Source organism: Patiria miniata, unplaced genomic scaffold (genome assembly GCF_015706575.1).
Source record: "Patiria miniata isolate m_02_andy unplaced genomic scaffold, ASM1570657v1 HiC_scaffold_22, whole genome shotgun sequence".
NCBI lineage: Eukaryota > Metazoa > Echinodermata > Asteroidea > Valvatida > Asterinidae > Patiria > Patiria miniata.
This window is the reverse complement of record NW_024037061.1, coordinates 11,098,714-11,124,250: the sequence shown is the minus strand read 5'-3', so window position 1 is coordinate 11,124,250 and position 25,537 is coordinate 11,098,714. Positions and strand designations below refer to the sequence as shown.

General features: G+C 43.1%; 1 protein-coding gene and 1 pseudogene across 1 annotated transcript; one reads left to right on the top strand and one right to left on the bottom strand.

Annotated features, from left to right (window-relative positions):
- Window positions 1-2,285: 2,285 nt before the first annotated feature.
- LOC119730053 lies at window positions 2,286-4,024 on the bottom strand (annotated as a pseudogene).
- Window positions 4,025-10,151: 6,127 nt separating this feature from the next.
- Window positions 10,152-25,070, top strand: LOC119730052 (monocarboxylate transporter 12-like). Its single transcript, XM_038202841.1, has 4 exons — window positions 10,152-10,741; window positions 16,241-16,384; window positions 17,479-18,291; window positions 24,343-25,070. Exons 1-4 carry the CDS (start codon window positions 10,543-10,545, stop codon window positions 24,480-24,482), a joined length of 1,296 nt encoding a protein of 431 aa, XP_038058769.1. The 5' UTR covers window positions 10,152-10,542; the 3' UTR covers window positions 24,483-25,070.
- Window positions 25,071-25,537: the final 467 nt, after the last annotated feature.

The window sequence follows — 25,537 nt, the reverse complement described above, 5'->3', positions numbered from 1 at the left end:
CTAGTAGGTGTCAGACTTGGTCCCAACGAACTTAGGTTTGGCTAGGGGAGATCACCACCACAATACTATATGTTTGCAAAAACACTCCAGTGCATTTCTTCTGCTTATTTGGCTGACGTACGTCACGGTGCTCGAGAAGGGCGTTGCTCAGTTGCTTTGAGACACAAATTCGTCAGCCTTATGTTTGAAGTACACTATTCGGAGGAGCAGAGCTAAGCTCATGATGAGGGCGGAACATACTTGCACATTATGCAGACCTTCCTAAAGACTGAAATATAGCCAACATTTTGAAACAAAGATACCAGACCGGTTTCAACTGAACATTGATTGATTCTTCATATTGCTTTGTATAAGCACAATTCCATACACCACCACATTTGGCTGAGGAAATAAACATCATTCGTTATGTTCACCAATTAACCGTGTTCTGTTGAATTTAGAGCTAGTATTGTTCGAATCAGTGAAATCAATTCTGATAATGTATTTTGTCCTATGCAAATTATCGATTTATTAAATATACAGTCGAACACCTTTATAACAAAGTGCTTAGGACTTTACAAATTACCTTGTTTTGACAGGCACCTTGTATTATCAGTAAAGGAAAACAAAGAAAAACAAAGTCTTTGACCTAACAATGTCCTTGTTATACAGCAGGATGTTGCATTGACAGTGCTCTTCCTATCAGGGTTCGACTGTATATTTTGAATTGACATGTATTCAGTGTGTTAACTAAATGTTTCATATTAAAGCTATTCTTAAAGTTAATGTGCAACAATCATTGATGATCCAACATTTTTCATCCTCGAAAACAAGGACTTTTACTCTTAAATTGAAACTTAGTTTCATTTGATATATATTAAAATTTGTTTCACGACTACATTACCACATGTTGCTGCATATTGTTTTCTTCAGTGAAGTAAAGAACCTGGATCAATCATTGATTTAAATTGTTCAAACAAGGTATGCACAGTATTCGTGCCATGCACCAAGCACGTACTAACAAATGATAAATTTGTAAGACATTCGTAGGTTTACCTCAATTGAACAATATTGTTAGATAAATCAAGAACCTGGCCTAGATCCATCATTGATTTAATTTCTATCCAAAACAAGGTATGTACAGTATAATTATGAAGGTGTCATACAAAACGCGCTATCCACACATGGTAAGGTTGTAAGACATTTATAGTAAAGTTCACCCCAATTTGACAACATTTTAAGATATTGAAAACAACAACCGTGAGTGGGCCAATTACGCACAATGACCCATTTGCCGTATGTGCGCACACTGGCCAATCATGTACAAGGTGTTCCTACAAATGGTCGTTTTATTAACTTGGTGATTGGAGCAAGGATAAACTGTCTGGTTCCCTGACCAAACAATTCCAAACAAGGAGAGAATTCATAAGCGACGCGTCAGGCCCACAGATATATAAAGGCAGGCCTATAGGAATTGTCATGTCAGGGAAGCAGATTACATATTACACGTTACCAATACATGCATGTAAGTGTACGCACGCGACGCCGCCACGCTAATCCTTTCTCAGCCATTTTGAATGCTTGTTGTATATTTTTTGTTCGCTTGTTTTTGTCTGAGGAATCAAAGTGCCCGAAATACATGCTTCTTCGCTAATCTAAGTACTCGGCAGTACTTGGTACTTGGAAAAAATTACTCGACTACAACACTGGTGTCAACGAAAACGTATTCGGAAAACTTCGGTCGTATTCAGAAACGGGCAGGATCCTGCTCACTTTGATCAAAGATGCGGCCTTAAAGATTCGCCAGAATAGTAAGAATCTTTGGTTTAGGGATCATATTACATGTCCATCGGCTAAGGTAACGCTGACGCTGCCGCAAAATGCTATCGCTAATTAACGCTACCGCATACTGTATACCACTACCGCCACTGCTATATACATGCTGCTACTGTTTTGCTTTAAAGCTAATTATCTCATTACTGATATAGATACCGCTAATGCTACTACTTGATACCTATTAAATATTGCGTGCATTACTCGAGGAATATCTGTACCAAGTTTTAAAGGGTGAATGAAAAGTGTATGGAAAACATACCAATTGTGCCAAAATCCTGGTTTGACTGAAACAGTCTTTTTGACAAAAACTTGGCAAAAAAGTGAAGCACGCTAGCTTCTGCGGTTGTTACTGCACGTACATGACTTTTTAGTAGCTTTCAACATATCTCAAATAGGCCTACCTGGTTCTTGCAATAAGAATTACTGCATAGAAGTGCGTCATAGGGTCGACAAAGATGCAACAGAAGTGTCTTTTGTGATGAGGAAGGCTGTTCTAAATTTGTTGCTCGATGCAAAATTTCAACCTGTCCCAGTCGACCGGACCAGATGCTGCATTGAATGAGTTCAGCAACATGTCGATTTCATCAGGGATCTCTGAGTCGTCCCGAAGCACCGGTATTACCACACGACTGCGCTGTTTGTCTCTCCTCAGCTTGAGTGCGTAGTGCATGGAAGCCTCGCACTCAGACATGAAATCTTGATTGACGACCAATAAAATGCTGGCACTTTCCTTCATTAGATTGATCTCGCTCAAGATCTTCATTGATCCAGCCAGGGCATCCCTGTCACGCGTACACCCTTTCAGGTTCCGGATCGCCTCCAGCTCGTTCAGCAGGTCGTAGGACACACAGTCTCTCTCGCTCTTTGGATAGACCACAATGAAATCATACTTGAAATCAGGGACGCGGGCCTCCTTTGGTGCTTCCTTGATTGGTTGCTCCTTAACCTCCTCTGCAGGTTCTGGGATGGTTGGCGATACTTCCTCTGCTGCCCCACCCGTGGCGCTGGCTCCTGCATTCTGCAGAGCCGCCTCTTCATAATGCAACGGACCTAGCGCAGGGCGTCCAGCATGTGACATGCTAATCATTTTTAGTAGTCGGAGACCTCATGCTATGACCGACCGGTGCTCGTGGTGTCGCATTAATGTGTCGTGGAGAACGTGGTGTTGCAAATGATGTTTTCTCCAACAAAGACACGAGCTCATTAAGTTCACTATTTTTATTACAGTAACCCAAAAGCAACTGCAGCTCTTTTTTGTGCTCCAATTTGAACTTACTAATACAGTAGCTACTCATCTTATATTGGCCATATTTCTCCAGAGCCTGCTTCAAGGAAAAGGTTGTCTCTGCCAGGATAGATTCGTCCTTCGGGGATTCTCGTCTTGGAGTATGCTCAGTATACTCTGAGCAATTCGCCAAAGTTACGAATGTTTTCGCGGTCCTGAGCTTCACATGCAATTGCTTGCTTGAAGCAACCCATCGCCGCCCTCTTTTCCTCGATGTCAAACAGACAGAGGCCCCGCATAAAATGCATGTCAGTTCTGTTGCGACCATCTGAACAATCTGCTGACCTCGAGAAACATACGAGGGCGTACTGAAAGAGAGATTTTATCGCAATTTCCTCTTTGGTGTGATGTTTTGTAAGGCGATAATAAACCTCTCCATGTTGGGTTAGATCCCAGGGCGTGACATTCATGGACACTGCTTTCTCAAGATCGCGTTTAGCGTTGTTCAGAAAATCTCTCAATTCAGGACAGTCTTGCGTTTGCTGAGAGTTATAATGCTTAATATTGATCATGGCTCGCGTGGACAGGGCCTTCCAGTTAGTGGCATCGATGTTTAAAGACGCGTCCAGTAATTTAAGAGATTAAAGACGCGTCCTGTAATTTAAGAGATATTCCTCTGTCCTTGTACAGTGAGTAATGGACGGTTGCGTGGCACACCAAGAGCCTTGCGTTGTCAGGGGAGATCTCCATGGCTTTTATCATACACTGTTCGGGATCCTCAGCGTAATTTCTCATCTCTCGGGGCACATTCTGTTGCATAATGTCTAAGTTTCATAGTCCTGAAAATATCCCCCAAATGACACTAAATATCCCACTGAATCCCTTTGTCAACAGAACGATTTCCTTTTTGGTGTGATGTTTTGCAAGGCGATAATAAACCTCACCAAGTTGGGTCAGATCCCCGGGCGTGACATTCATGGACATTGCTTTTTCAAGATCGCTTTTGGCGCTGTCTAGAATATCTCTCAGTTCGAGAACAGTCTTGCGTTTACTGAGAGTTATGATGCTTAATATTAATCATGGCTCGTGTGAACAGGGCTTTCCAGAGTGGCATCGATTTTTAAAGAGGCGTTCAGTAATTCCAGAGACTTTCCTCAGTCCTCGAAGAGAGAGTAATGGACGGTTGCGCAGCGCTCCAAGAGCGATAAAGAGGCAACAAAGAGCACTGATTTGTTTTTACTGCTTCGTGGATCTTGATTGCCATCTAGTGTACTGTTATTTTTTCGTAATCATTCATACAATGTACATGGATATTGTAGTATGATTAATGTGGTACATGCGCAGTCAAGCAGCAGCAGCGATTGAGGGCGCTATTTATCGCGTTGATCATAATGTAGACCTATTTTCAGGCCGTAGTGGACCAAGTAAAGATGAAAAGACCCTCAAGAAAAACAAACTTCAACTTCTATTTTACTGTAACATCTGTGGTGAGATGGTAAAGGCGAATTTCCATTTGGAAAAGAAAAAGCCTGGTTGAATGTAGTCAGATTTCTGTGAACATCAAGGTTCACTATTGTCAAAAATAAAAAACCTTTTTAAGGAAATTGGGCAAATATTTTTGTTCTAGATTTGGAAAGATTTCAGTATCACCTCAATGTTATGGTAAGTCACCACGACTATATTTGATAAATCATGAATTTCGAGGCGAGAAGCATAAACTTCGCTCGATGGCAAGGTTTTAGGTCAGGGGCAAGGGGTGGGTAATTTTCTGGGGAAAATTTGCCCTATTTTGTTTTTTTATTCGCAAAAATGGTTAAAAGCGGGAAAGGGTAATGCTACTACAATCGGTTGTGGGGTGCTGGTTCTTTCATTTCCTCAAAAAAAGGCTTTAATGTCACCGGGGAAAAAGCCTTCACCTGCCCTGCAACCCCGCCTGGGCCCCTTCCCGACGGATTCTGCCTCTACATTCACGTCGATAATATAAGCGATGGGGGCTTATTGTGTGAAGTAGCTATAGAAGCATCCATGTTAATGACCACGCTGTGGTTGACTGATTCTTTGCAATGCTCGCTAAGAAAGTGCACCTATGCTTTAACAATTGAACACAATTGCTGTTATCTAAAAAGCTTTGGGACAATAGAACGATCGAATAGGTAAAGTGAAGCACATCGTCACATCTCATCTGGAACACCAAGCGGACAGTCATCCGTTGCCGAGAAAGGTAGGTGTTTATGCACAGACCCCCAAGGAGGAAAATCTTCCTCTACAAAAAGGCCGAATTCACTGCCATAGATGAACTCATAACAGCATTTGATGAGAAGTTGACTGAGGATCGTTTGGCATCAACAGACGTAAACACATTGTGGCTAGACTTCAAACAGGTTCTCGTCGGGGCTATGAATCGTCATATTCCTTCAAAACTGAGTTCAACAAGACATAATCTACCCTGGGTCAATTCAACAGTTAGACGAGCAATTAGGAAAAAACAAAAGTTGTACAATCGGGCAAGAAGATCTGGAACAGCTTCAGCATGGACAGACTTCAAGAAATTACGCCGTTCAATTGACAGACAAATCAGGAAAGCTCATCACAAGTACATCCATGATGTGATAGGAGAAAGCTTGAAGACAGAAAACACAAAGCCCTTCTGGAATTACATCAAGTCAATGAGCCAGGAAGTTTTTGGAATCGCAACCCTTACAAATATGGGGCGTGCAGTGTCTCTACCAGCCGACAAAGCCGAAGCGTTAAACCACCAGTTCTGCTCGGTCTTTACCGAAGAAAACCTTGCTGAATTCCCGTCACTCAACTCGAATCCAACTCCAAAAATCTCAGCCCTCAACATAACAACAAACGGGGTGCAAAAATTGCTGGGGGAAATCCAATCAAAGAAAGCATCCGGGCCTGACCAGGTACCAGCTAGAATACTGAAGAGCTGCTCAGCAAGCATAGCTCCAGTCTTCCAAAAGATCTTTCAAAAGTCTGTAGACAGTGGAAAACTCCCAGAAGACTGGTTGAATGCCAACATCGTCCCTATTTACAAGAAGGGAGATCGGACAAACCCGGCTAATTATCGGCCAATTTCACTTACTTCGATACCATGCAAGCTTCTTGAACATATAATTCACCGGCACATCATGGACCATCTTGATTTCCACAAAGTACTCACAAACCACCAGCATGGATTTCGTCAGGGTCGATCATGCGATACCCAACTTGCTGGGCTTATCGATGATCTAACAAGGACACTTGATAATAAAAGCCAGACAGACATGATACTACTAGACTTTAGTAAGGCGTTCGATACCGTCCCCCATAAACGTCTCCTGTACAAGCTCAGCCATGTAGGAATCAACAACAGCCTCCTGAAGTGGATCGAGATCTTCCTAACAACAAGACACCAGCGAGTTTTACTAGAGGGAGAAACATCTGCAGAAACACCAGTGACTTCAGGTGTACCTCAAGGGACTGTGTTGGGCCCCTTACTCTTTTTGCTGTACATAAACGACATGCCGAACGAAGTTTCATCTAGAGTTCGCCTCTTCGCAGACGATGCAATAATCTACAGGGAGATTAAATCGTCAGAGGACAGCTTGTCTTTGCAGAAAGATTTGGACGCTCTCTGTGATTGGGAAAGAACATGGCAGATGTCCTTCAATGCAGCTAAATGCCATACCATGCATGTCTCACACAAGATCAAACCACTCATCTCAGAATACAACATGGGCAGTCACACACTAGTGGCAGTTGACCATCACCCATACCTTGGTATCGAAATAAGCAAGGATTTAAGCTGGGCAACACATATAAATCAAGTGACTGGGAAAGCTAATAGAACTCTCGGCCTTCTTAAAAGAAATCTTCATGCATGCAGTAAATCCGTCATAGAGAACGCATACAAGTCATTAGTAAGACCCAAACTGAATTATTGTGGAGCCGTATGGGACCCCTTAAACAACAACAATAAGATCAACCTTGAGAAAGTACAACGGCGAGCAGCCCACTTCGTATGTAATGATTACAAGCGGAGATCCAGCGTTAACAGCATGCTGTCTTCTCTCAAATGGGACACACTCGAACTCCGCACAATCCGACTACGACTGACAACAATCTACAAGGAAGTCCACAATATCATACCATCAAACCTGCCGTCAAGCCAGAGTAACAACAATCATGCAACAAGACAGAACCTCGGTCCTCATATCGTCCCGCCAAACTTCAACAAACTGTGCTATCAATATTCACTCTACCCAAGAACCACAAAGGAATGGAACCTGCTACCACCAAACATTCGATATGCTCCCAATGTCAAAGCTTTCAAAGAGGGAATTGAGCACCTAGATCTCCTCAGCTTAGTTAATAAGGCCCACTTTAAAATTTAGTTCACTGCGCCAACCACTCCGACCTGTGCGAGATAAAACTTAAGAGGTGTTTGCACAGTATACAACCAGAACCAGCTATTCCGAAAATTTGGGACTCTCAATACTGTGTATGTGAGTCCCAAAACGTAAGGTATTGAAAACATGCAATACAAGAAAATAGACCGGCATCTGAAACAACCAGTCAAACAACCCTTCGGCACTGCATCCATCAACTGTGCCAAAAGAAACATCTAGCATGTCTGGTACTGATCTCTATTTCTACATATTTCTCCGTACGGCCAAAAAAGTCTCCGGTTTCTGGTATGCGCGCGCGTCGCCGTAGCCACGCGCGTCGGCAAAATGAAAAAGGTTTTTTTTTTCAATGAAAGATGATGTCTCAAAACCGCCAAACTCACTGGTTTGACTGGAATCCTGCTGCTGCACAATTTTAACGTGTTTTTAGATGGGGTTATGTTCGAGAATAAGCTTTATGTGGCCTCTCTGGACTCCCATATATTTGCACTAAGTGTAGTAGGGCACCATTTGCAGTCATCAGCCGACATTTGAAGCAAAAAAACCAGGTAAAAAAGCCGCGTCGCCGCACCACTTTTTGGGCAAGCTCCATACCAGAAACCAGAGACCTTTTTTTTGGCCTAATCAACCACCACACCAATGAAGAGGTCAGTCTTTTCAAACAGTTGGACCATGGTTTGACATGTACCAATCTAGTCTTTGGCCTCAACTTGACTTCCCTCTCAGGTGCAAAATGTATTTAAGGAAAGTCTCCTTTGAAAATCGAATTTAGACTTCAAACTTGGATGGTGAAATAGAGTGAGTAAAGCTGGCCTGATTTTGTTTTTCATGTTTTTCAGCACACAAGGTCCCAGTCTGATGCGCAGCCAACTTGCCACAGTATATACAATGTACTATCTAACAGTTTCACAAAATATCTAGATTGATAAACTTCAGTGTACAAAAACAAGCGTGCAAAGTAAAGTCAGGCCATTATACCCACTGGGTCCACCAGAATTCCCCATGGCCTAATTTCCGCAAAGCAAAGATTGGGTCCTTTTGGAAGCTGTTCAAAATCGACCTCCAGACTTATGACAAGAAATTTCAGTTGGAAAAGCTGCGCTTCTCAAATGGCTAAATACCTTACATAATCCAAGGATCAGGCATCACGTCACTTGTGCAGATATGAGCCAGGGTATGCGAACGTTATCTTATAGCATGCACATGTAGATACTCAAACGTCATATCGATCAGAATCATGGACTAAGCTGTTGATCTGTCAATTTTGAATACAACAACGGGTTACGGAAACACCGAGTCCCGCTGAATGGTCAAAATCGGGATGTGAAGATGCAGTCTTGTTTTGCAGAATTAATCACCGAATCTGCATGCTCGCATATAGACCCTTGCTGTGCAAGGGGATATTCCATAAATGAGACCTTGGTACATGTATAGACTAGGTGTACATAGTGCCCACCCATACAAACCTTTTGCGACACTTTTTCACAAGACTTTTTTTTTTACTTATAGGCCTACATGTACATGAATCTCGACTATGAAACTAGTCGTTGCACGCATATAACAAACTCAACATAAACGTACCCAAGAGATTTCGTGACTATAGGTTAAAGGGTTTTGGAATTATTGCTCATTAATTATTCACATGCACCAATGGTAATTCTGCTTTGTGTACACTACATTATGGGGAAATTGAGTTTTCACGGCGCGGCGCGCCGAATTTTTTTTCACTGCGCAGTCCAAATGGTCGGATTTTTTTTGTTTTTCAAAAGATGCGCAAGATTCCAGGCAAATTTTTTTTTCCGGGGAATCGCAGAAAAAGTTGAGGGGGCGTGGGGCGATATTTCGTTCTCCCAAGTGACATGGTTGTAAGGTATGGCGTTTTGGACTGTACTTTTCTAAAAACATGACAAGAAAATATAAATTTAGAAAAAAAGAAACGAATTCAAACGTAATGAAATTCGGACTTTATTTCCCTTAAAAAAATCCTCCGAAAGCCTCAGGTTAGAAAAGAAAAAAAAATCGGGGACAAAAAGGTGCTTCGAACCCGCAACCTCACGGTGCACAAGCACGACCGCATCGACTGAGCTATCGCACTGCTCGCCAAAAACGCGGGGAAAAATAATTATATATCTGCGTACAATGTACGTATCATAAAAGTATAGCAGAGGGCGCTAAACAACCATGTATGTGGATGTAGTTTGGGAAAAGAAAATTTGCGGGTGGGGGCGGATTCCGCCCGGCTCTTTTAGGGTTAATTGTAAAGCGCTTTGAGATTGTTGATACGATGGAAAGCACTATATAAGAACAATTATAATATTTATAATTACCCTGGATTACCATTGGGAGACATGCCCATAGACTTGTGCACAACATTTTTCAAACTTAAATGTGCCCTAATCCAATATTCCCTTGTCCTTTTTTGCACGAATTTCGGTATGTTTACTAATTAGACCACGAGCAACAAATATAATCTAATTGCGATGGTAAAATTTCGCCTCTAAAGGGGGGCTGTGACATTAGGGAGACATGAAATTGTTTCCCTAATGACCGATGTCTCTCATCATGCGAAGAAATTCTGATAACATATGTCTCCTTAATGGTACCATAACACGTATTAAAGCTGTGATCTAGGACTATACCGTGCACGGGTTGATGCGTAGGAGTAAAGGTCGTGTGCACCCGGACCCCCAGATCATAATACTCATTGTTATACCTATACACGCAGCTATCAAAAGAATTCCTGAGATCCAGGGAGCACAACGACCAACACAAAAGGCGGAGATCCGTCGCATATATCTTGTTTCAAAGGTCAAATAGTGTCTTTCTCTAGTTTTATTTTTATCCCGCTCACTTAATAGTGCTTTAAGAGGAGTTAGTGAGTAAAGGCTTTGTATGGCTTTGATCGATATGGATGAGTGAACATGCATGGGCATTTTATACCGTGGTATAAAGAATACCTTGTGTTACACCTGACCTTACTATATGATGGGGGCCTAAAGCTATCCTTAATTTAAACACCTCTGCCAACCCATGTTAATAAAACCCTGTATCCGACTTTGTTAATATATTTCTATTTCATGGTATATAAAGTGCAATATTAGCCGCGCCATGGCTAGCTCAGCATGTGGATCTGATGGCCGTGCTGGGTGGTTTGCTGTGCTGGCTATGTGGACCAGGCTTTTCATCTGGTCTGCAGTCTTTAAAACCATCGGCATGATGCTTCCCTTGTTACAAGACCAGTTTAATACCACCACGGGGATCTTGGGCTGGATAACGTCCACCATAGGCACCACCACTGGATTATTTGGTAAGTTAACCCTTTTTTTTCTGCGCATGCGTCGATGTGAGTGAACACGTCTTTCTGTGGGCTCCGGCCAGAACAGAAATTATGTCCTCATTTTGACGGTTTTTGAAGACCCTTCTTGTAAAACAAGCCATCCTAGTCAACTGTACAGGCACATAGACAAAAATGCCTAGAACAAGGAGAGCTTCACCTAACCCTGAAGAGCGAAATAAGGGAAAGTCGTTGTCTTCAGCTCATGACAACGTGCCTGCTGGAAACCAAGATGGCGCCGTCCACGTATCGCATGATATAGATTCAGCAGCGGCGCATTCTCAAAACCAGCACTGTGACTGTAGCAGCAAATTGGACTCTATCTTAAAGAAATTGGAAAAGTTAGATCTACTAGAAGTCCTGGCAACAAGAGTCGATAAGGTAGAGGGGAATATTGGCAACCTAAACAAAGATATGGAAGAAATGAAGGAAGGAATGAATTTCATGGATGAAGTGCTGGGCGGCAAAGCAGGCAGTAAAGAAGTCCGGGAGCTCACAAGGCAAGTGGAAGATCTTTCCAACCGTCTCCGTAGAAACAACCTCGTGTTTCTACATGTTCCAGAAGGGAGTGAGGATGATCATGATTCGTGCACCTCATTCATCAAGAGTTTTCTTGGAGACCAGATGAAGCTGACAAATGTTGCTGATATTCAGATAGAAAGGGCACACAGAACACCGGCTGTTCCAACGCGGGGTAAGGGACCACGTCCAATCCATGTGGCTTTCTTCCGTTATCCAGACAAGCAGATGATATTGAGGGCTGCTCCCAAGGTGTTAAAGAACAACCCCTACAAGAACCAGAATGTCTTCGTGTCGGAGGACTTCACCCCTCAAGTACAGAAGAAGAGACGGGAGATGCTACACTTCAAGAGACTTCTCCTGCAGGAAAATCCAGCTAGGCGAGTATACTTATCTTACCCTGCTAAGCTGAAAATGAAGGAGGGAGACAACTGGAGAACTTTTGACAGAGATGAGGCAGCTAGCATGAAGTACTTGTACCAGAACTTTGGCAGCGGCCGGAGTCCATAGGGATTTTGTCAAGAAACGTCCGTGTTCCAACAAATAGAACATCGAGTCATTTGCAGAACAATTTGAATGTATCTGTTTTTTGTTTTTTGTTGTTATGTGTGTGGTTTCATTGTTTCTGTGGTTTCGCTGTTGATGCTGTTGTTATCACCTAGATGCCTGATATTAGCAATGTCGTTTAAACCAACAATCAGTATTATTACTTTTTCTCACCATCTCCCCCCATAATTCATAAGATGTGGTTATATGCAAAGATGATACATGTTGTTGTTTTTCCTTGAGAGTTAAATGGGTAAAATCAATATTTGTTCTCTTAATGTCAGAGGGATCAATAATAACCTCAAACGCAGACAGCTTTTTCTTTGGTTGAGAAAGAAACAATTCTCGATTTTCTTTTTGCAAGAAACGCATAGCGAACTGAAATCAGAGAAAATTTGGACTAACGAGTGGGGACATGCTAGTTTTCTTAGCCACGATAAATCTAACAAAGCAGGTGTTGCTATTTTGTTTAAAAATGACTTGGATTATACTGTTAAGAAACATTTGATTGACTTCTCTGGGAGATTTATTATAGTTGATATCGAGGTTGATGGCGAGGTGTTTACGTTAGTTAATCTTTATGCTTATAATGAAGACTGGCCTGATTTTTTTGATTTGATTATTAAAAAAATGTCAGAGTTTGATTGTGGGAATATCATTATGGGAGGAGACTTTAATGCGGTGAGGAATGTTACTTTTGATAAGAAAGGTGGTAGGCCTTGTACTAATTTTAAAGTGCAGGATAAAATCTCGACTATTATGGATTCCCTAGAATTAATTGATGTTTGGAGAGAGAACAATCCTGGTGTTCGACATTTCAGTTGGAAATCAAACCATTCCCCGCCGATTTTTTGCAGATTGGATTATTTTTTAATTTCTAACCATCTTTGGGGTCTTACTGATTTGACAGACATTATTCCCGGTTATAAAACAGATCACTCTATGATTACTTTGTCGCTCACCAATGCTGATAACAAGAGGGGCAAGGGTTTTTGGAAATTAAACACCTCGCTTTTGACAGAACAAGATTATGTTTGTAATATTAAAAATGCTATTAAGTACATTACAGAAGTCAATACCTCGGCTAACCCCAGTACTTTATGGGAAGTTATTAAAAGTGAGATTAGGGGTGAAACGCTCAAGTATGCTTCCAGGAAGAAAAATGCCCAGAAGCTGGAAATTTCTTCTCTTGAATCTGAAATTTTGCAGTTGGAGAAATCTTACTTTGAGACTTCTTCGGTCGAGGTGTTGAATTCTCTCAAATCTAAGCAGAACACGCTAGAGACGATTTTTGAAGGCATTGCTAGGGGGGCTATTGTAAGATCTAGGGCTCGGTGGACTGAGTTTGGAGAAAAGAATAGCAAATATTTTCTTAGTTTAGAAAAACGTAATTTTAAAAATAAGTCTATTTCTAAGCTTGTGTGTGAGAACGGGGATGTCATTACAAATCAGTCGGACATTTTGAGGCAGGAGTTCAATTTCTACTCTACATTATATCACTCTGATTCTACAGAGCAATTCCAATTTGATGAATTCCTTCCTAGCAATTTTGAGAATAAGTTGACTGAAGATGACCAGTTTGTGTGTGATGGTTCTCTGGAAGAAAAAGAGTGTCTAGCTGCTCTTAAAGAAATGAGTAACAATAAGACCCCTGGTTGTGATGGCATCCCAGCTGAATTTTATAAAGTCTTTTGGTCTGATATTAAGGATTTCATGATTGCATCTTTTAACTTTTCTTTCAATTGTGGTCAAATGTCTGTTGATCAGAGGAGAGGGATAATAAACTTAATTCCAAAACCAGGTAAAAATCCTAGTGATTTAAAAAATTGGCGTCCAATCTCTCTCCTTAATGTCGATTATAAAATATGTGCCAAAGTACTTGCAAACAGACTTAAGACTGTTCTCCCTAAAATTATTAATGAAGATCAAACCGGTTTTATGAAAAATCGATATATGGGTGAGAATATTCGTCTTGTGCTTGACACTGTTAAATTCACCTCAGAAAATGCTACTCCTGGTATGGTTCTTTTTTTGGATTTTGAAAAAGCTTTTGATAGATTAGAATGGTCCTTCGTAGAAAAAAGTTTGAAGTATTTTAATTTTGGGAAAGATTTTATCAAGTGGATCTCTACTCTTTATTGTAATATTTCTAGTTGTATTATCAATAACGGTCATGTTTCACATTCATTTAATGTTACCAGAGGGGTTCGCCAAGGATGTCCATTGAGCCCATATTTATTTATTATTGCCGTTGAATTACTAGCGATTTGTATTAGACGTTCTAATGATATTGCAGGTATTCAAATTGAGGGTACAGAATTGAAAATCAGTTCCTATGCTGATGATACTACTATTTTTTTGGACGGGAGCAGAAAATCCATTTCTTGTACTTTTGAGATTCTTGACAGTTTTAAGTTGGCTTCTGGCCTCAAAGTTAATTTTAATAAATCTGAGGCTATGAAACTTGGTCCAATGAGATTTTGCAAGGATATTCAGCCGATTGGTAGGGGTCTCTCCTGGACTAATGGGCCAGTTCGATTTCTGGGTATATTCTTTACTCATGATGAAAAGGATTTATTTCACCTGAATTTCGATGATCAGTTGAAAAAAATTCAGACTTTGTTTAATTTGTGGTCCAGGAGAGACCTGACTCCAATTGGCAAGATCACTATTGTTAAGTGCTTAGCCTTGTCACAATTGACTTTTCTGTTGACTGTGCTACCTAATCCTCCTCAGGAATTTATCGCTAAGGTGAACAAACTGGTTTACAAATTTATTTGGAATGGGAAGCCTGACCGAGTCAGCCGGAAAGTTGTTATTAATGAGTACAAGCATGGTGGTTTGAAAATGCTTGATGTAGACTCTTTCCAAAAGGGTCTTAAGTGTACTTGGATCAAAAGACTTCTTGACAGCTCGAAAGAGGCAAAGTGGAAGCTTTATGTCAATGGTGTTTTTAAACAGGCTGGTATTTATGATATAATTTGGAAATTGAATATTTCTCCTTCAGATTTCCCATTCCATATTTTAAAAGACAGCTTCCTTAAAGATGTTGTCAGGGCTTGGCTAGAATTGCAAAAAGTAAAGCCTTCCACCCATTTTTTGTCGGAGATTATTTGGTTCAATAGCAATGTTAAAATAAATGATAAATGTATTTTTTATCGCTCCTGGATGGAAGAAGGAGTTCTAAAAGTTAAAGATCTTTGTTCAGAAGATGGTAATATTTTTACTTTTCATGATTTTCAGCTGAGGTACAGTAATCTTAAGTGTTCTTTTATCAAGTATTATGGTCTGCTTAAAGCACTTCCAAGGGCTTGGAAACAGCTGGTTGGCTTTGACTTGACAAATGAAACTGAGTCTAATTTATTGTTGATTCACGAGTTTTGTAATCAGAATAAGCCTTCCAAGTATGTTTATAACTCTATTGTCCAAGCTGTAGCCCAAGAGCCTATTAAGTGCCAGCAGAAGTGGACCACTTTACTTGGATTCTCTCCACAGTGGGATGAGGTACATCAAATTCCGTTTAGGATTACCAAAGATTCTAAGCTGCAGTATTTTCAATATAAATTTATTCATTTTCTCATCCCGACAAATTCTTTTCTTTACAAAATTAAAAAGAAGGACTCTGACACGTGCTTCTTTTGTAATGAAGAGCGTGAGAGTTTGCTACATCTCTTTTGGGATTGTGAAAAAATTCAGCTGTTCTGGAAAGATATCGTTACTTGGCTTAATTCTACCTCTCATGCTCCAGTGACTTTAAGTTGTAGAGATATTTGTTTTGGATTACTGCCGGAAAGGGAATGTCTTATCTCTTTTATTATTGTTGTAGCGAAAAAGTTTATCTTTAATAATAAGTGTCAGGATTTACCTCTCTTGTCGATAACTGCCTTTAAAAACTTGGTATATTTGTATTTTCAAACAGAGAAAGCCATTGCTACAAGAAACGGGTCACTTGATAAACTACATAATAAATGGGCTAATCTTTTTCAATAAGACCTTTTTTCAAATATTATCTGCTTGTGTAATGTTTAGATAACTTAGGTGGTATTGTCTATTGTCCAGTCCATTGTTTTTGTATTGTCTTGTCTGTCTGTCGTCTGTTTTTGAGTATTCCAGAAAATGGCTTTTGCTGATGTACTGATTTATTTTTTAGTTTTTGCTCAATCTGTTGTATTTGTATGTTTTTATGTTGCATATTGAAATTAAAAAAAAAAAAAAAAAAAAAAAAAAAAAAAGTTAACCCTTTAATACAGAAATCTCCCATGTATTTCCCATGGGAACTTGAACCGGAGCAGAAAGTTGCATTTAATATGTTCCCATGAAAAAAAATCCATGTCATCGGCCCTTTAATAACGATTCCAACCCCCATGCAAAGACCAACCCTTCCCAAACCATTCTTCATCTCTGCAGCAATCACCTCGAGGCTGATGGGTAGATGGTTCGGTCCCGGCTACGTCATCATGACGTGTGGTACAATGATTGGTGTTTCGGTCATCATGGCGTCTTTTGCCACCTCGCCTATTCACCTAGCATGCGTGTTCATTCTACTCACGGGTAAGCAAATGACATGCCCTTAATACGCCTCGTGAACGTTGCTGATGAACGTTTTGTTTAACGAAGTAAATAAACGCTTCCTTCCTGATCAGCGCCGTTCACTAGGCGTTAAAACAGAACGTTTAAAACTGGTTTTCCAAATTTCCAGAGAGTCAAATTTCAGTTAATACAAGCAGGGTCCGAATTAAAATTCGGCTGTTTGAGGCTTTGTTTGTGCTACTAATATCTACATATTGAAATTGACTCAAATCATAACCGATAACTTTTGCCTATAGGTTAAAATGTTTTAACGTTAATAATGCGTTCAAAAGTATGAGTTTACAGTGTACCCTTCAATCATCCTAAAACCTAACCGTCCCAAAGGGGAAAACGTAATTTGACCTCTAATGCGCAAATGGAGGTGTCGAACCCTGTTCATCTGAAAACAAAATCCTTCCACTGAGATCTTTCAAATTGCCACTGATCTTAGATAGGGCGATGAGGAAGAATAGAAATCTTATACTCATGGGGATGAGAGTGCTTGCCTTTGTTGCTTGGCTACTTGTGAATTAAGCAGAGCGCATGATCACAACCGCGGTGGGGTAGCCAGCGGGGCGAAGGGGGCGGGGGGGGGGTGGCAATGGGCCGGGGTATTTATCCCCAAATAATTTGTAAAGAGTGCCCCTTTTTCACGAGTTCCCTTTTTTTCACTAGTTCCCTTTTTTCACGAGTGCCCGTTTTTCACGAGCGCACTTTTTAAAGTGTCGCGCGAACTTCGGCAGTTGTGCCGCCATGAAAAGTGCCACGTATTGTCCGATATTGCCCAGGGTCGTCCGGTTTGAACAGCAAACCCATAGAAAGTTGCCGCTTTCACATCTAGCCCCCAATAAAAGTGACCTTGCTACGCCACTGACAATGACAATGAATGACAATGAATTTTATTTAGCTGTACGGCTTCTGCTGAGGCAAAAGAGAACTTAAGAATTACAATGTAAAAGGATATTTATCAAAATTAAACTGTTAAAACTGAACTGTAAATTAGGCTACTTGCGAATTAAGCTGAGCGCATGATCATGGTCGTCTATTTATAGCAATTGTTTCTCTCCGCACATCAGGTACGGGGTTCGGGATTTCTGGTGTGCTTATAAAAGAGGCCATCGCCCGCCGCTTCACCACGAACTACGCCACGGCCACTGGCATTGCACGTACAGGTGATTCCATCGGGCTGTTTGTGTGTGCACCCATCGTCCAGGTATTCATCGATACGTATGGATGGAGAGGAGCCATGCTACTGGTGGGTGCCATCTCTATGCATCTTGTGGTGTGTGGCGCCCTCGTGCTGCGAGCAGGAGCACCTTCAGCAAGCAGATACCAAAAGCTTCCAGCAGACGATGGAATATCAAAACATCCAAGTCAACTTCCCTCTCGCTGTACCTCATTTTATAAGAACCTGTTCGAGATCTTCGATATTCGACTTCTCTCTGATTTCCGTTACTGGTCGGTGGCCATCATAGCCTGCTGCTCAAAGTTTGCTTTCCACATGTGGCACATTTACTTCGTTTCACAAGCGAAGTCAAATGGATTTTCCTTACAAGAGGCGGCAACATTTGTAACAGTTGGAGGCGTTGGAGGTTTAATAGCAAAACTGGTTCAGGGATTCTTTCTTGACCGCGGAGTGATATCAAGTTTCCATCTGACGGCCACCGCTGTAGCGGTTTGTTCGGTGTCGTACTGCGCAACTCCCTGGCTGACGTCATATTGGCCAATGATGACGTCATCACTCCTGATCTTGACAAGCTCTGGCGCCCTCAGCTGTCTTCACGACGTTCTCAGTAAGCAGGTACTCGGTGTGGATTTACTAGTCGGAACTTTTGGTTGGATATATTTTACTGCGGCCATCTTGGAATTCTCTCTTGGCTTTTTACCTGGTAAGCTATGCTGTTTCTTATTAAATTTTGCATGGGTGTTCGATTCGCCGTTGCATTTTTGTCGAATTTTCGTAAACTTTCTCTTCGTCTGTAGAAATCCCCATGCATCTTTGCATTTTCCTTTCCAGTCTTCTATAACTCTCCCTCCTCAGTAAATTCATTGAAATATTCTTCTTTCAGTTTAATCTCGACCAAGTTTCCCGGTCAGCCCTCTCTGCACTTGTCTATTTTGGCCGTTCGAATTAAGGGGCGGATCTACCTTTCAGGAAACGGGTGGGGTGGTGGTGTGATATAAATTTGGGTTGACTCTAAGGCGTGCCTCCCTGCCAGGGGTTCGGGGCATGCCCCCGAATTTGTTTGAAATGTACAATACTTCCTCCTGCATTCTAGCGATTAGAGAAAAAAATTAGGAGACCATTGGAGCACAGACCAGTAAACAAATGTCCATAGACACCTATAATAAATTTCCTTCAAAAAAATTATCGAGAAAAACACTCACAGCTATCCAAAAGTGTTCAAGGCATTCATCAAATCAAAGCTTGATTAACCTTCTTTCACTTTCAGTTCGATTATTGCGGGGTTAATAAGTGACTTTGGGGTCAGTTTTTCCCTTCTTAAGATGACAACCCCTAAAAGGCATTCCTGCAGTCCAACTCCATTATGAAAATGATCCATCCACTCTATAACAAAATAAAGCAACCTTCCGGTTCATCATCCAAATTGCCCCGGAAATCGTAGTTCCAAGCTCGGGTCAGACCTTGGGCCTGCCCCCCTCACAAACCCTCAAGTACAAGGGCCACACAACTCTGTATTGTGACGGAATAGGAATTAAGTCACCAACTGTATGTTTTAAATACACTAGCACACTGTGAGTCACCCACACTTTGCATATAAGGAATCCTTGTTTCTGATTGGTCAATTGAGTTTATGCACTGTTGTATGGCAAAGAGAAGTTGTGCACTAGCTTATGGGGCTCAAAGTCTATAAAAGGAGCTGCAGGGCTAGGATTTAGTCAGTTGATTGCTTGATTCTCTTATGATTAGAATAATTGATTATGCGGAATGACATGACGGATGATGATGATTAAAGGCATGACCATCGTACTTGATTACTGTTTCTGTTCACCAATTACTAGTCTGTCTTAGGGTATAGGGTCTACTTAGGACTAAGTCTAGGGCAAAGTCCCAAGGTAGATAAGTTGCTCCACCCACATTCCGACTCCGCCTATTCCACCCAATTCCTACTCCACCCACATTCCGACTCCGCCGACATTCCGACTCCACTCACATTCCGACTCCGCTGACATTCCGACTCCGCCGACATTCCGACTCCACCCACTTCCGACTCCACATTCCGATTCCCAGTTCCCACTTTCATTCTCCCATTCCATTGCCCTGACTACCAGTCTACTGGCTGATCCAACCAACCCAGAAGAGGGAATAGCCTGGTGCTGTGGCCCACCACTGCAGGGATAGGATACCATCGGGACGGCACGCTACCAACCAAACCAGCCTGACGCAGGAGAGCTGGCACCACACGTCACATTGGTGGCAGCGGTGGGATCCACCAGGAGAGAAACTTCAGTGGAATTCAGCAGCTGAAGGAAGAAGACAACGGAATGGAACAAAGAGAGCAAGCAGTGCTTACACCGGGGAGGCACCGAGTGGAAGAAGTCGACTCGGGAGTGGAGTTCCGGTATCAAGGCAGTGACTTATTTCCAGCGGCTGTGGGAAGTGCGGCGACGAGCGGAGCAAGCAGCATCCTTCAACCGGCCCAGGAAGCATCGCAGCTCCAGTTCTCTCCAATGACATCCACCGTGAATCCAGGGCTGTTTCTAGGGAGATCGACACCATGGACAACGGTTGGAGAAGAGTGGGCAAGGCAACCGATGGCGAGCATCAACCCTGCACATCTTGAGGGGTCTCAACAGAGAACTCCACAACGTGGATGGGTGGGCGAGCTGGGGGAACCAGCCGGAGGATCGCCGATGTTGAACCCACTGAGCACTTCTACTCCCGTGAGCAACTTACAGATATCAGGAGCCAGAGTCGAGCAAGCACCAAGGCTACCAGTGACGATCGGGAAGATCGAAAACTGGTGCCCGGGCGGAGCGGGAGCAAGGGAATATTCCACCAGAAGTGTGAATATTGGAACTTCCGCACCACCAGGAATCACTACCGTCAGTGGAGCATGGCAAGCACCACCAGGGTTCGGCCCTTACGTGCCACTAGTCTTCAGCACTATGACGGCAGGACTGCGGACATCCCCAGGGTATGCAGCAGCAGCAAGGCAGTCTACAAGCGGAGCAAGCATAAGCACCGCTTCTGCTCAAGGGAGACCGTTCGAGGTGCCCGGAGCGGGAGCCGGAAGCGAGTACCGGCCGGTTTCAAGTGAGCGGTCAAGCACGTGGGGTCCAGTTTTTGCTACCAAGATGGAGTCGAGTCAACCACAGCTACCACCGAAGGCTTCCTCACCAAAGAAGGTGGAGGGACTGGAGAAAGGGTTGGCGGGAGCGACAATTGGGAGCAAGAAACCAGAGGGGCCAACAGCGGAACAAGGGAAAAAGACAGGTGCAGGGGATGAGAAGATCCACCGAGCACAACGGAAGCCGAGTTTTGTTCCAGACAGGTTTTCAGGGGATATTCCCTGGAGGGATTACAAGGCTCACTTTGAGTCTTGCGCAACGATCAACGCGTGGACCTCTGCAGAGAAAGCATTTTTCCTGGCAGCAAGCCTGAAGGGGCAGGCTCAGCAAGTGCTTGGAGACGGGGTCCAGGGTGAGACACTGAGCTACAACGACCTTACTACAAGGTTGGAAAGACGATTTGGTCCCGGGGAGCAGGCCGAGAGATTCCTGTCAGAACTGAGGAGTAGGACAAGGGGGGTCAACGAAGGTCTACAAGCACTCGGTCACAGCGTCCGACGGCTGACGGAATTGGCATACCCTGAGCTCCCCAGAGATTCGCGGGAAAGACTCGCCCGAGGGCATTTCATGGATGCCATCCCAGATGCAGAAGTGCGTGCGGGAATCTTCAGAGCACACCCGAAGTCCTTAGATGAGGCGATACGGGCGGCACTGGAGACAGAATCGTTCATCAACTCCGAGAGACAGAGGCAGCGGGGCCAAGGTGGTAGGCAGGACAGAAATCCAAGGGCCAATCGATACGTCGAGACGGTCTCTCGAGAGGAGTTCAACCGGCATACACAGGGCATGTTGGAACAACTCAATGCATTGGAGGCAATGATAGCTGGCCTAGCAGAGGCAATGCACAGCAAGACCGCAGCTCCGAGGAGTAACGAAGGAGGAGTAAACGATGCTGGGATTCGGAGAGATGGAGGAGGAAGACAACCATGGGACATCGAAACCTGTCACAATTGCGGGGGCTTGGGACATTTCAAAAGAAATTGTCCAACTCCTACGAGCCGAGGATGGGCTACTGGAAACCCCAAGGGACTAACACAGCTAGTCGTGGGGAAGCCGTCTCTACCAGAGCAGAGCCACGACACGGCGACGACAAAGGCTACTCTCAAGGAGTCCATTGGAGAAAATGAAAGAGGGGCATGGACGTTGACAAGAACTCCACGGTGGACACTGCAGGAATTGAGGGACGTACAGCTGGCGGATTCTTCAATTGGGCCGATGATGCGGGCGATGGAGAATGGTGAGGAGCCAGTATGGGAAGCCATGTCGGAGGAATCGGCAGCTATGAAGACATACTGGGCTCAGAGGCAGCTACGGATCCGGAATGGTGTGTTGTCACGTCAATGGAAGTTGGAGAATGGAAAACGCGGCAGATGGCAGATGGTCCTACCGCCCACATTTCAAGAGAAAGTTCTCAAGGAACTACACAACAGTAAAGTGTCACGTCACCCCGGCGTCTACAAATCACTGCAGATAGTGCGCCGACGCTACTACTGGTCGGGCATGACGAAGGATGTACGGACAACAGCAACGAGTTGTGAGAGCTGTGGCCATGCGAAGTTCCATGGAAGAAAGGCTCATGGACTACTCAAGCAACATGTAGCAAAAGCGCCAAGCATGGTGAGAGAGAACATCATGGTGAGGCCACGTGTGTGGAAAGTGAGGTGCTCCAACAGCATTCCAGTGGCATTCCAAGGGAAGGTTCAACAACATTCCACTGGGGGAAAGTCAGCAACATTCCAGCCACATTCCGCCAAGACTTCGGCATCCCTCCACCGATATTCCGATGTTCCACCGAGACATTCCACAGGAATTCAAACAGTATTCCACCAGGGCATTCCACCGAGATTCCAGGTACGAGGGGAGATGCCAGAAGACAAGCTCAAGGTGGGAGCCGACAAGGGAAAAGACAGGCAACGAGACCCCCGAGACCCGTCCCGGCAAGAAGTGCACCGCTGCCCAGAGCCAGGGTGTGGAATGACCACGACCAAAAGATCTAACCTGGTCAGACACCTGAGAGAGTGCCACAGGGAACAGGCCCAATTTCGCTGTGGTGGATGCGACGAACGGTTCGCTAGAAGGGACTCCCGGGATCGGCACGAGAAAAAAACCCACCGGGGTGGGAGCACAATGGCCAAGACCAGCCAAAAGTCCAGTAGACCGTCCACATCACGCCTGTAATTGAGCTGCAAGCCGCTCGGCTCCTCCTCAGAGGCAAGCTGCTCCGACGTCAACCTCCGAAAGTGGAAGAAGTACTTCCACGAAAAGGGGGGAAGTTCCACAGAGTGCTACGCCAGGAGGACCGGTCCAGTGTCCAGGTAACCAGGGCCAGCTAAACACCTCAGAGGGTGAAGAGGACATCAACAGGGAATACGGCAACACAATCTGTTGGAACGATGTAGCCTGCCATCAGGAAAGGATGACAAGAACTTCCACCTAAACTCCTAAATCTCTATAAAAATAACATTGAGGAATGTTTTCTGAAGAAATTAAAGTTTATACGATTTTGTTCAGATCTGAGATATTTGTAAGTCAAGTTTTAAAGCTAAGTTTTGAACCACCAAGTTGTTGTTTTTCAAAGTAAATGTTTCCGAGAAGTATTGGAATGTGCTAAAGATTTACCAAACTTAATTTTCATGTAAAATATTTTTGTCTTAGTTATTTCATCTGAGTTGTTTTATTAAAAGCTCTTGTAGTTTTCAGGGACTGAAAACTTTGGGAGGGGGGCCATGTGACGGAATAGGAATTAAGTCACCAACTGTATGTTTTAAATACACTAGCACACTGTGAGTCACCCACACTTTGCATATAAGGAATCCTTGTTTCTGATTGGTCAATTGAGTTTATGCACTGTTGTATGGCAAAGAGAAGTTGTGCACTAGCTTATGGGGCTCAAAGTCTATAAAAGGAGCTGCAGGGCTAGGATTTAGTCAGTTGATTGCTTGATTCTCTTATGATTAGAATAATTGATTATGCGGAATGACATGACGGATGATGATGATTAAAGGCATGACCATCGTACTTGATTACTGTTTCTGTTCACCAATTACTAGTCTGTCTTAGGGTATAGGGTCTACTTAGGACTAAGTCTAGGGCAAAGTCCCAAGGTAGATAAGTTGCTCCACCCACATTCCGACTCCGCCTATTCCACCCAATTCCTACTCCACCCACATTCCGACTCCGCCGACATTCCGACTCCACTCACATTCCGACTCCGCTGACATTCCGACTCCGCCGACATTCCGACTCCACCCACTTCCGACTCCACATTCCGATTCCCAGTTCCCACTTTCATTCTCCCATTCCATTGCCCTGACTACCAGTCTACTGGCTGATCCAACCAACCCAGAAGAGGGAATAGCCTGGTGCTGTGGCCCACCACTGCAGGGATAGGATACCATCGGGACGGCACGCTACCAACCAAACCAGCCTGACGCAGGAGAGCTGGCACCACACGTCACAGTATTGAGACAGAAAACTGAAGGCACCAATGGTGATTTGGTCGGCGTAGATAATTTTAGGCCTATTTACTGCTGTGCAACCATAAAAACGTACAAGGTAATTTGCTTATCGAAGTTTATTTCAACATTCTGTTGTCATCTCACCTGTGTGTTTTGTGCACATTTCAGGTTGGCTGTTCGACACCACAGGCAGTTACACCACAGCGTTTGTTTTCATAGGCTCCTTGCAATTCCTTCCGATGTTTCCTCTTCTCATTCTCAGGTATTATCGATGTTTTGAAAGAGACGCACAGGAGGAGTTAACATGAAGCCCCAAGTAAATGTTGTATTTGTTTTTGCTAAGGGAATACATTTCGTCAGTTACTTTCTGGATACAGCTGCAAATGGTTTATTATTATTGCATTGCATTAAATTAATTTAATACCGAACCAAATAATATTGGCATTAGGCTAAAGATGATAGACGCCTTTCAGTTTGATCATCTTTACCGATGTGCATTTGTTGCACGAAATGTATATGTTAAAGGAATTTTGAATTACAGATAGTGTTACTTCACTTGTTTGGTAACATTTTCAACCAACAAATTATCATCAGGAAGTTTGTTATTTTCTTAATTAATGGCTCAGTTATCATACCAAATTGTTCCGTCTGCAATGCTGGAATGTTGAATAAAACACGGGTAGCTTGCAAAATGTAATACAAATCTGGAGTATATTGGCTGCATAGAATTCTACCCGAATACTTATCTCTGAACTAAACAAAAAGTATTGGAGGTTAAGAGAAGAAAGTAAAACTGATTGTTTTAATCGGTACCATATTTCATGTCTCTGTTTAGCATGGGAAAAAAATCTGCTCTAAAAATTATCATTCTGTACAGCGCTAATTAACACAACGTCCAAACGTCGACTCCAGGGGCGCGTGCTCGTTCCTTACACCAACCTGGCTGTGATGATGACGTAAATGACGCTCGAATGGCTACTCACAGCGTACTGCGCGCGCATTTCGAAGATTGCAAGCCGGGCGCCCCCATAATGCGCTCGCGTGCTTTGCACGTAACGTCACGTACGAAAAAAAAAATTAGGATACAAAATTCGCGTTGCATGTACGATATGGATTATGTCAGCCGCGTTTTTCGCTAAAAAAACCCCTGTATCTGTGGTTGTAAAGGCACGAAAGGTGTACGTACATTTAATACAAATCTTTGCTAATTAATACAACGTCCAAACGTTGTGTTTGAAAGGATTGATTCTTCAAAATCACAACTTTTAACATTTTAAAGATGGCGTCGGCACGTAAAACGGATAAACTACAGCCCTAATTATAATGTACCGTATTTTGGCACATTTAAATTACACAATTCCAG